The sequence below is a fragment of the Triturus cristatus genome, chromosome 8 (genome assembly GCF_964204655.1).
Source record: "Triturus cristatus chromosome 8, aTriCri1.1, whole genome shotgun sequence".
NCBI lineage: Eukaryota > Metazoa > Chordata > Amphibia > Caudata > Salamandridae > Triturus > Triturus cristatus.
In genome coordinates this window covers 424,705,970-424,718,190 of record NC_140591.1, presented here as the reverse complement: position 1 = coordinate 424,718,190, position 12,221 = coordinate 424,705,970, and the positions used below count along the sequence as shown (strand labels likewise).

The following is a 12,221-nucleotide window of genomic DNA, read 5'->3' as shown; positions in this document are numbered from 1 at the left end:
AAGCAAGAGCTTTCTTTAGTGATATAACAGTAGTGGACTAACGGTTGGCGTAGACCTGTGACTAAGTGGGAGTGAGGGCACATGTTTTCACTTGATCTGTTCACTGATCTTCACCATGTAGAGAAACTGCATTGTTATTTACAATGTCAATAGCTGAATCAGTGTGTGTGTAGGTGGCTCTGTGTGTGGGTGCAAATGCAATAGGTCTCGCATTTGAGAGTGATTAAGCTATTGACATTGTAAATAACAATGCCGTTCCTTTAAATATTTTAAAAACAAAAAACAAACAAAAATAATGTCATGAGCAATGCCAATAGCTCTAACTTTACCAATGCCGAGACCATTGCATTGTAAATGCTTGTTAAATAGTGAAGTGCCACACTTTCAGACTAGTAATGTGGTCGGTTTAGTGCACAGCAGAGGAAAAGGTAGGTGGCTTTTCGAAATAATAAACATCCATCAGACTAGGGGTAAGATAGTCAAACTACAGGTTTTTTATCTCTTCTCAAATGTCTTGGCTCATTCCCATTCTCAGGCAATGCTTACTATGGTTGGTTGGGTGTATTTATAGTTGTGTGTATGAATGTATGTGTGCATACTCTTGCCAGAAACTGCTTTAAATTGTATTTTCTTGAATTAGCTGGTAGCAGAGGGGTAGGCAGGGAGCTGTTGGGTATCTGAGACATCCACAAGATTAAGAGTAACACAACCATAAGGGTGCTTGACTCTACCCAAACATCCATGAGCAAAGGAAAGACCACATCGAGCTGCTAATGGTTTAAGCAAAGGAAGTCCTTAAGGCCTTGTGGCTAAATTGTGTACTGCCAGGTGAGAAAGCATCCATAGTAGTGTAATGCTCACACAATGTATTTAGTCTGGTAAATGTGACCACCTTGTATATTTCTGAAAGGAACAATTCTACAACATATTCTACTTGCCATTTTGGCTTTGGTGGGACGCGCATAGATGTTCAATAGAACTAACATCCCTTGTAATGAATGACAAGAGTGATGTGGGGCCCATCACCATCAAGTAAATGTTAAGATGTGTCATAAAGGCATCTGTGTTGGCCCACACAATACACACCAACAACAATTGCGCTATGGCATACCGTGTCTGCGGCACTGGGGTGGAGAGATAAGATAACTATGGCTACTCCACTCTGGGAGTCAGTGCGCCTTGGACTTCTAGCAAAACAACCTGGTTTTGAAAAATGGGACCTCATCGGTCTATGCAAGGTTGGTGACTTATGGGTGCGAGGGAAGACAATACCCTTTAGAGACCTTCAAAGGGACTATGGATTTGACTCAGGAGATATGTTTCGATATCTCCAGGTACGAAGCGCATTGCAATGGGCCATCCCTAGTGGCACATAGCTCCCGGCCTCCTCGCCCCTAGAAGATAGGCTCATGGATGAATATGTAAAAGAGAAAACAATATCACTAACATATAGGAAGATACTAAACAATGCACCTGACACCCTAGGGAAAATACGTACCAAATGGGTGGCTGACATAGGAGACATGAGCAACGAGGAGTGGCAGGAGGCGCTGGCGTCCACTCAGGAGGTGGTCATACGCTCTTGATTTAGATTAATACAATTAAAGATCTTACATAGAGTACAACACTAGTTAAAATGGGCATCTCCAGCTCGCCACTGTGCCCCAGGATGTGTGGTCAGGTGGGAGCTTTTATACATCAATGGTGAGACTGCCCAATAATCCGGAAATCTTGGGACAAAATAATATCAACAATGCTAACACTGTGTGGGAAGGAAGTAGTGGCCTCGCCCCAATGGTGTCTCCTAAATATCTGGGAGAAAAGGACCTCACGGCTAGAAAAATAACCTGGGTCACCCTAGGTTTAATGGTTGTAAAACGCAACATCTCGAGGACATGGAAGGAGGTGAATGGGCCTAGATATCGAGACTTGAAGGCCGATATGGACTGGTGTATGCAGGCGGAAAGGGTGGTTTATGAAGGAAGAGGCTGTTCCCAAAAGTGGTCAAAGATCTGGGGGGGATAAAACAAAAGCGGGGGATGATATGCAAGCCGCTCGATGGATTTTCCCCACATGGGGAGCAACAGGGGCAGAGAAGCACCAGATATACAATCAATAAATGTGGTAATAATAAAACTGATGCCCGTCTTGCAATGTGTAAGAATCGAAACTGTTAACATGTACTGAATCAAAGGTTGTTTATTGTATTCGCTTTGCGACCAATTTTCAATAAAAATAATTTTTTTAAAAGGAGAAAGATTCCTGCAACTGATAGGAAGATGCAGCATATCAAGCATCAGGAATCGTGTATAAAGCTCAGCATGGTGGAACATCCCAATGAAGGATCCTTACAGCCACAGAAGCTGCTAGAACAAACACTTTCATGGAGCTGTGCTCTCTTAAATGATTCATGGCGTCTTGATGGATGATACCCTTTCTTGGGAAGGAAGGCTCCTGCCAGACCCATGTCTACAACAACACCTCTGTGACCCAATTCCTTCTTGGTTGCATGACAGACTATTTTGGGATGTTCACAGTGGATCCAAGATTGAACAGAGCAGAGGCCAGTGCGGAAGTCCCACCACCATAAGGCAGCTGCTCAGGTATATACTTGCTGCAGTTACTGAAAGCATGCTACTGTAACCAGGGGTTTTATGAAAACTCAGGGAGCAGTGTTAAGTCAAATTGGAGCATTTTTAACTGGTGTTGCTGCTACCCATTCCTCTGAACACCAAACAGTAGAACGTATCAATTTAGTGTAGTTCCTGCAGACAGCCATATGAAATTAAGCTCTACAATAATGTGGATCACATAACATATTCCTGCAGATTTAGGAAGAGCACAGTCCCTAAGCACATAAGAAAAGGAACCTTTCAATCTTATACAAAACAAAAACAAAGGCAGAGACCCTAATAGATAGGAGATGTAAGAACAGCAGAGCACAGCAGATGTGAAGACCGAGGTCACAAAGGAATTGTTGGTGATCGAAATCAAGTAACAGTAGTGGCAGAAAAGGTACCTCCTCCATCGTAGTGGGCAACTGTGACTTGTCACCTTTCAGTAGATGTTGTATGTGGAGAGAGAAAGCTATGATCACATAAACCTTTGTCCATGTAAGCATCCATTGTTTTCTTGTGACAATACGTTTCTGAACTCAGCATCCTTCCTGCACTCAACTACACATTCAGAGGGTGAGGCGGGGAAACTTGAATGTTAAAAAGTATGAAAAACTAGCGACTGATGTGTATCTGCATGGGGACTAGTAGAATGCGTTAAGGGGTGGGGAGTGGTGTGGCAGTGTATACAGATGCAAAGATTTATCTGAACAGTTTTAGTCCAATCACTAAGTTGCAGGCTACCAGTTCAAGATACGATGCATCCTGAGCCTTGAACATTTTTCAGCATTCACACAAATGACCAATACATATTACTACCTTTAACAAGGTTTATCTGGTATTACTCCTCTATACCACTCTAACAACGATAAAGTTAATTTGTGTTCCTTTTTTAGCTACCAATGATCAACTACAACATTCAATTAGTAGTGTAAAAACACTAATGCCCATTCTATAAAACATGTCATAGTAATGATATGTTCACTGGATCTTAAAAACTGGTTTAATATTTCAACTCAATGGCGCCCTCACTTTCTAGACTTCAATGGTATAAACTGCTGAAGTGCCCCTACCAAGAGTAGAATCGGTCATCTTGTAAATATCTCTAATCTTTCGCAGAAGAGGATCAATCCTCTGAGCAACATTACTGGCATTTATAAGAGTATTGATTTTGTTCTATGAATTTATAAAAAAACTCACAAATTGAACAGAAACAAAAACCAGGCCAATGGGCATTTTCTCTATTTCACTCGTGCCCAATGTAGCTGGCATCCAAATGCTCTTAAAGAGGTCTGCATCTCTCAACAATGGCTCCCATAGAAAGTGGAAATTTGGTGAGCACAAAAAAAAGACTGCGAGGTGGCCCACTTAAAGGGCAAAGTTTTTCAACAGTAACTCATGTGCATCGAAAAATCTAAAAGCTCACTCTTGTTATGGAAATAATGTTTAATCTATCATACTCCTTAATACACTTGCAAACACTGCTTGATGAAACCAAGCCTGCAAGGTACTTACATCGTCACCTGAAGTAAGCTTTTTTTTCATCTTCTGTGCTCTGCGTATAAAATCCTCAACCACAGAATGATCAACTGGACCTTCTGCTGGAGAAGGGCCGATGCCTCCACTTTCCTCCCCACTGCTGTCCTCCGTCTAAAGAAAAACACACGTAAACAGTTTATAGTAGACAAGGACTTTGTAAATCAAGTAACAATCTTTTTTTAAACAATTCTTTATTCAGTTTTCAAAGCTTTACAGTCATTAACAGCCAACATCCCATGAAGTGTACATACCGTAAAAAAGAATACCATAGACACCATGGTCAGAAAAAGCAGCAGAACAATTAGGCAAAAAACTAATCCACAGACATAAGTAGAGGAGCATTTACCGCAGCAAAAGGAGGGGGACCATACCCCATCCAAACAGGGTGCCTCACCAGACAGCCTGCCAACCTCTTAAGAATGACCACCCCGTCACACTGGTACCACCACCACACCTAAATGCCAACCTCTCAATCCTATGCTTCCGTAACCACTTTCCGAAACACCCCTCCATTAGGACCAAGTGGCAGCCCACCGCAGGTGAGCCCCTCCACGGCACAGGTAGATGGAGGGCAAGGGGCCCTGGCCCCTGCAAAATGGGCAGGAGACCCCGCACACCCATAAGCTGGGATTAGGGCTCACTCAGCCGCAGGAAGGGAAGGGGGGGCGACCTCTCCTCAAAGGTAGGGATTCTTGAAGTTTTTACACCAGCCTCTCATACTTGGGCAGTCGGTACAGCTCTGCGGATCATTCCTGCTATGTGGGCACCTGAGGAGAGCACCACTATCGAAGGTTACATATATTGGTCATCATGAGAGCTGTGAATAGCATGGAGGCCACCTGGGAAAGATGGTGCGCAAGGCAGTATAGGCGCATGTCCAGTAAACTTAGGCCACCGGCCCTAGTGTCAGAATGCAACTTAGCAGGCTTAAGTCGAAATGTCCTGCCTGTCCACACGAACAGCTGATAAGTCTGTTAATGGTAGAGAAAGGAGTTGGGTTCGTGCCATAGTAAGAACAAGTAAGGTAGTTTCCTGGGGGGGGAACATGGCGGCCGCTAATCAGCAACGGTCGCGAGCTCTCCTACTTTGATGGTGGACGCAGATTGCTAGGAGCGGCAGTTTGTGCTTACCGTGGCGGATTTTGCGAGGTGATTCTGTCGTGAGGAGGTTGCAGGGTCAAATCTTTCCGTGCTTCAGCGTTTTTCTGGCGTTTGGTTCTACTTTCCTTGCCACGCTAACCCCGGCGTTTTTGGTTGTGCTACGCGGCGGAGAAGAATCGTTGATGAGACGCTGGGAGGAGTGTGGGCACAGGCAGCAGCGCGGCTCAGGAGTCGCCGCTACGCTGCAGTAAGGACCGGTTTCCCAAGAAGTAGCACCAACGGGCCGGGAACACTCAGCGTTACCCGGGTCATAAGGGAGAAATGCCTCGGGAAGTGTGTATTTGAAAATCCCACTTCGACTTTCAATCTAAAGGTGCAGGAGCTGAGAAATGCAAGCGGAACAACAACGCTGATGACCCCGGTAAGGAGGCGGGGGCAGGTTTCACCAGAGGAGGATGTTTCTGGAAAGGGGGCTGAAAATCCTGGCAAAACCACAGTAAAAACAGGGAACAAGGAAAAAAAGGAGGAAAAGGACAAGAGAGGGGAATTTAAGGTAACAGCAAGCAATAGTAACACTATAAATAGGTATACTCCAAGGAGCAGAGGGGTTTGGGGTAAGGAGGATCTTACATTAAGCATTGCAAATGCAAAATCGAAAATACAGGAGATCTCTCCAACCACGCGACCCGAATCTCGTCTAGACGACCCAGCTGCGCTTGTTTCTGCACCGGACGTGAGTAAAGGGGTTGTAGGGAATCAAGGGCGCAATATTCCTAAACAAATAAAGAAGGGGAAGCCCAAGAAAATTAAAATCACCCCCTCTCTGCGTTCGTATTTCAAGGTACAAACGCAGGAGCCAATAACCAAAACAAAAGACCACCTCAGCCCGCCCTCACAACAATCCCATAAGGCTACATTAAAAAGTCAGAAACTGGAGGAGAGTATGGCTACTGCTACAGGCTCCAAGAAAGTATCCACATTCCAAATAACAACAAAAAACAGCTCTGACCCACTAGTAGGCCTAGAAGCTGCTTCAGACTTGTGTTTGGACATCATAATTTCTAGGACTGAACAGAGTCTGATCACTTCACAATCCCCCCTAGAACGTCCGGATAGGATAGGAGAATCAGAATCATCAGAATCATTGCCAGCTCAGCCGAACTTCCCCTATTTAGAGAACTTAATGACGACAATGTTATCCTAAATAAGAGAGGTTCGTTATCTCTGAAAGTAACCAACAAAAAATTCAAGGGCATTGTGAATCAATGGAAGAAAAAAATCAATAGTTTAGTGGAACGAGTTGGAGACATGGAACTCGCACATGAGCAGCTCTCAACGAAGGTGGCGGATAATCAAGAGGAGATTCTGAAATTAAAGAAAAACTAACAAGCATTGAGAGACAAGTTAGAAGCCCTTGAAAATAATACAAGACGCAACAATATCAGAATTCTGAATGTTCCTTAGGACTCGGAAGGGGGAGGGGGGGGGGGGGGGATATCAAGGCCTTTGTAGTGTCCCCAATATTGGAGCACAATAAGCATCTCGATCAAGCTTCACTGGAGGAAGATCTACAGAGAGTTCCATCAGGATCCTTTTGTAATGCGTACAGGTAGAAAGGCAGCGAGAAGGATCCTGGTAAATTTCAAAACATATTCACCGAGGGAAAGTATCCTTACAGGAGTTTTACAAGAGGGATCATATAAGAAAAAGGATTGGTCGTTCCGGATACGGTCTGACATATCCTGTACAACACTGGATAGACAATGGGAGCTTGGCAAATATATTCAGGAATTAAGAGACCTTGGCGCCACTGCGAATATCCGATTCCCAGCATCCCTAAGAGTCATGAGGAATAATAAGATGCACAATTTCCGTGATCCAAATGATGTGAGAACCTTTATAGAACAGATTAAAGCACAAGTGGTATAGTAAGTGATATGAATAAGTCCATCAGGAGGTAGGAGAGCTCAAAAAGGAGGGGTCACTAGCATACCTCAAGTTGTTAGGGAGGGATCCCCAGGGAGGGTGGGGTGGGTCACGGGCATAGAATCAAAATTTAGGAAAAAGCAAAAAAATAAGTTTCACAAGGGGTGGGGGAGGGGGGGGGGTATGCATGTAGGAAAAAACTAAACAAAAAAAAAACAAGTCCTCAAATGTCAATTATTAATTTTCTAGTTAGTCTAGATGTGTTACGGCTGTCTTCATTGTTTGAATTTCTGGAGTTACTCAACAATTATAGGAACATTACTCATCTGAATGGCAGATCTTACTAAGTCTAGATGTCTGACATGGAATGTCAATGGGTTGAAGGTCATACCAAGAAGGAGAAGGATATTAGAGTACTTGAAGCTGTGTGATTCAGATATTATTTTTATTCAAGAGCCGCATCTCTTAAAAGAAGAATGGTCATAAATTTTAAAAAGTCATCCATGGATTGACCACTGCATTTGTACCACTCAAACGGAGTTGCAATCGTGTTTAAAAAAGCCTCCCAATGTCTTCTAGGCGAAACTTGGGTTGATCCATTAGGTAGATGGGTAATAGCAATGGCAAAGATCCAGGGTATTTGGCTTGCACTCGTTGGTTACTATGGACCAAACCTCGACGACCCGACTTCTCTAAAAACATTATTTTTACGTTTAATCGAGATTAATGAGCCCATTATTATTGGGGGGGGGGGGGGGGGAGGAGAGGGATTTTAATGTACCTCTTAATCTTGCGCAGGATACAGCGTCTTAGAGGGCGGCTGTCACTGCACCAAAAATGAGAGCGAGCCTAATGAAAATAATCCAAGACTTAGGTCTTTTTGATAGTTGGTCTTTAAAAAAACGTAAAGGCAGGGTCAGAAAAGGGAAAATATACTTTTCATAACAAAAAAACACGGACACCGATCGAGGATAGATTTTTTCATGGTAGCAGCCGCTATTAGTGATCATATTAAGAGTGTGGTACATATTCCGGAGCATCTATCCGACCATTCGGCAGTTTCACTACAATTTTTGATGAAAGAAAAGACAGCCGAAAGGCGCTGGACTTTGAAGCCGAAAGGCGCTGGACTTTGAATCGATCGCTACTTTTAGATACTGCAATAATTGACAAATTGAAATACTCTACGAACGAGTTTTTTCTTTTTTAACCTGGACTCAGCCCCCTTAAATAAGGTATGGGATACATATAAAGCTTACATCAGAGGCATATTAGTTGGTATTAATACAACACACAATAAAAAGGTTAAGAAGGAGATCAAAATATTAGAAGATACAATCAAAGTAATACAGGGGAATATAGGGCGTCGTTCAAATCCAACTAATGGCTTGGGTCTTGAAACAGAACTAACAAAAGCGAAAAATAATCTAACCGACTATCTGGAGATTAAGATAAAGCAAAAATGGAAAGCAAGTAAACTTGCACACTATGAGTATGGGGAAGGATGTGGCAAACTCTTGGCATGGAAGGCGAGAGCAGACCAAGCTAGAAATACGATAAAAGAAGTAAAATGTCAAACTACTGCGAACAGAATCACTGAAGATGGGGGGGGGGATTGAACAGGCTTTTGTCCAATTTTTTCAAGATGTCTACACAGAAGATACAAACCCAGACAGGGATTGAATAGCAGCTTTTTTTCAAGATATCAATCTCCCGCTCCTCAGTGATGAACTTGGAGAAGAATTATCTGCCCCCTTCACAATAGAGGAAATCTATAGCGCAATAAAAAGCCTAAAGAAAGGCAAGGCTGCAGGACCTGATGCTCTTCCAAACGAAATTTATTCCCATCTGAAAGAATTGGCTCCCATTTTGCTTGATCTTTTTAATTCGGTGTATATCTTAAAACAAGAACTCCCCCCATCCTGGGATTTAGCCACAATAATTATCTTGTTAAAACCTATTAAAGACCCAAGGTTATGTGAATCATCTAGGCCAATCTCCCTTCTCAACAGCGATTATAAATTGTATATTCAAATAATTACTAAAAGGTTGGATCGGATGGTCGGCCTTCTGATTCATAATGATCAGAAGGGTTTTATAAAGGGCAGGCATTTGCTTGACTTAACCAACGAGTTGACAGGCACAATTGATTTAGCAATGGATAGTGCTGAGCCCATAACGGTGATGACATGCAAAGCAGCTAAAGCGTTTGATAGGGTTAATTGTCCTTTCCTCCAAGAGGTAATTCAGCGTTTTAACTTGGGTCACAATTTCGTTTCTGCAATTAAAACTCTATAAAAATACATTAGCTCAAGTCTTAGTAAATGGCACTCTATCTACGCAGGTTACAATAGGTAGGGGCACCAGGCAGGGGTGCCCACTTTCACCTCTACTGTTTAATTAGTATATAGAGCCACTCGCCATTAAACTAAGGGCATGTAAGAACATCATTCCATTCTCCTGGAATGGGTGGGTTAAGAACATTGGCCTTTACGCAGATGACCTGATGATATTTACTGGTCACTTACAGGACTCAATAGTAGCTCTTTAGGAAACAATGGAGAGTTTGGGGGAAATATCTGGGTATGCTGTTAATCCAGCCAAGACAGAGTTCATGCAATGAAACACAAACTATAGGTGTGACCAAGTCCGACATAGCATTAGGTATTTGGGGATCGAGGTGGTTCAGAAACTCAATTCATTAGCAAAAACAAATTTTGATAAAGTTACTTCTAAGGTCAGGAAACAATTTCAACAGTGGGAATCGTTACTTCTATCCTCCCTAGGCAAGTCTAATTTCCTGAAAATGGCAATTGTACCTAAATACACCTTTTTATTTAATTCTATTCCATTAGAGTTTAAGAAGGACTGGATAATTAAAGTACAAGGCCTTTTCTCTAGTTTTATATGGGGCAAGAAAAGACCGAGAAAAGCCTGGCGGAAGTTCAGGGAAAAAAAGGAAAATGGTGGAGTAGCCAGGACAGACCTCCTTCAATATCAGAGCATTTCATCTAAAAAAATTCAGGCAACTATTAAGAGACACCGCTGACTTTTCACCACTTTTTCAAGCTCTTACTTTCGGCCCTCCGGCCCAATCCAGTTTTTTCCTTTTTAAATTTGAAAACCCGAAATTCATTAAAAAGGTGAGACTCAAAATTCTCCAAGCAGCATGTAAGGTATGGTCTCAAACGAGGGGGATATTGCAAATGCTGTATTACAGCAAGTACGCCCCAAACGGGAAATCGCCTGAAACACCAGTTTGTTTACAAGACTCTCTTGCGGTTCCAATTAAAGAAAAGGGAATTGACAGATGGGGCCAACTGTTAGAGGGTTCAGAACTAATTTCGTGGCAGAAAATACAGGACATTGCAGAAGGTTCTGTCTCCAAATTCAAATATTACCAGTTACTAAGCTGGGCTAAAACGTTGACAAAATGTGGAAAGGGAAATGACTTCTTTGAGTCAAAATTAGCTCTGTCTCCACTGGGTCGAAAGGAAATTTCTACTTGGTATTGTATGTTGATACAGTCTCATGAAGATTCACAGCCTTGGTTTAAAGCAACTTGGAGGAAGGAGCTGCCGAACTACGATCATGACATTTTATGGCAAGTATGTCTATCTTTTTTATGGCAGTGTTAAGTCTGCACCTCTAAGAAAAAATCACTTATTTACTATTCACAAGGCATATTGGACTCCGCGAAGGCTATCCACAATGGGTTTACAAGTCGTGAAGAAGTGCCTAAAGTGCGGTGAAATAAATGCAGACGAAGCACATATGTTTTGGCAATGTCCTTCCATCCAAGCCTTCTGGGAAAAAGTAGGTGCAACGATTTCCAGTATTGTGGGGCATGAAATCAAATTGAGTCTAGCGCTGGTCATTTTTGGAGTAATTCCATATGCAGACTCTATAATTAATATATCTAAACAATATAAAACCCTTATCTTTTTGTTAATTTTATTGGCGCGCAGAAAACTGTGCATTAAATGGATCTTACTTGTTTCACCCTTAGAGTGTGAATGGCTTAACTCAATACACAGAATTGCAAAATTAGACAGGGCAACATATAACACGAAAAAAACACATTTTTGGAATTTATGGGATAATTGATGTAAGAATACGCCTCCGTACGAGGAATTTCTATCCTTTTCTTATTTTTCCCTTTTCTTTTTTTTTGGTAGAAATTTGTCTTCTATGTTTTTTTCATTTTTTAAATGTCCTATGCTTAAGTAGAAGTAACACTGTTTGACAGGGATTGTCCAAGATGGATTGGTAGCCCTGGAGGGGTAATTTCGTTGTACTTGTGGTAATGGAGAAAAAAAAAAAAAGAAAAAAGGATAAGCGGCTAGGCCAATAGAGGGTTCGAGATGTCACACAGCCCCTCCGTAAAGGAGAGATCGGACTCCTCATACATTGTGTGCCCGTAAAAAAAGGCGAAAAGCCAATTTTTAATCTCCAATATTTAACTGCTTATGACAAATGAGGACATAATAAAATAAAATAATGTAGTGAATGAGCCACTTTTGTGGTCTGACACCATATGATGACCCTCAACCACCACCATGTTGACTAATTTTAAGTGTGTTATGTTACCCTAGCCTTAATGTAGGATGGGTTTGCATATGCCTGCTTCTCTTAGGTCCAGTAATCTTGCTGTCTTTTAGTAGAATAGTCTTGCCAAGAATAGAAGGTATGGGATGTTGAGGTGCAGTGTTGTGGGTGATGGTGCACACATGTGCTCCATGTTGGATACTGAGGGATTAAGTGTATAATGTCATTTGCGTTAGGTGAATTATGACTTTGACCTATTGGCTTTGACGTGGTCTAATGTCATTCTGTTTTCTGACTTCACCTTGCTTTATGGCAGTGCTGACTTTTGCCTTTGACATGTTCTCATGTCATCTTGCTTTTCAATTTCATCTTGCTTTGGGCCTTTCTGTGTGCATGGCTTAACTAACTCCATTTTCATGCTGAAGCCATTTTCTGTGCCTGCACGAAGAAGAGGGCATGTTTTGCTTTCCTCCTGTTTTTCACACTGTACTGA

General features: G+C 42.2%; 1 protein-coding gene across 1 annotated transcript in view; it reads right to left on the bottom strand.

The window, feature by feature from the left end:
- GPALPP1 (GPALPP motifs containing 1) overlaps positions 1-12,221 on the bottom strand; it is a 145,671-nt gene that overhangs the window by 38,262 nt on the left and 95,188 nt on the right. The window contains exon 5 of the mRNA XM_085621823.1: positions 4,131-4,265. Coding sequence (XP_085477949.1) covers positions 4,131-4,265 — 135 coding nt within the window. The remainder of the gene's footprint in view (positions 1-4,130; positions 4,266-12,221) is intronic.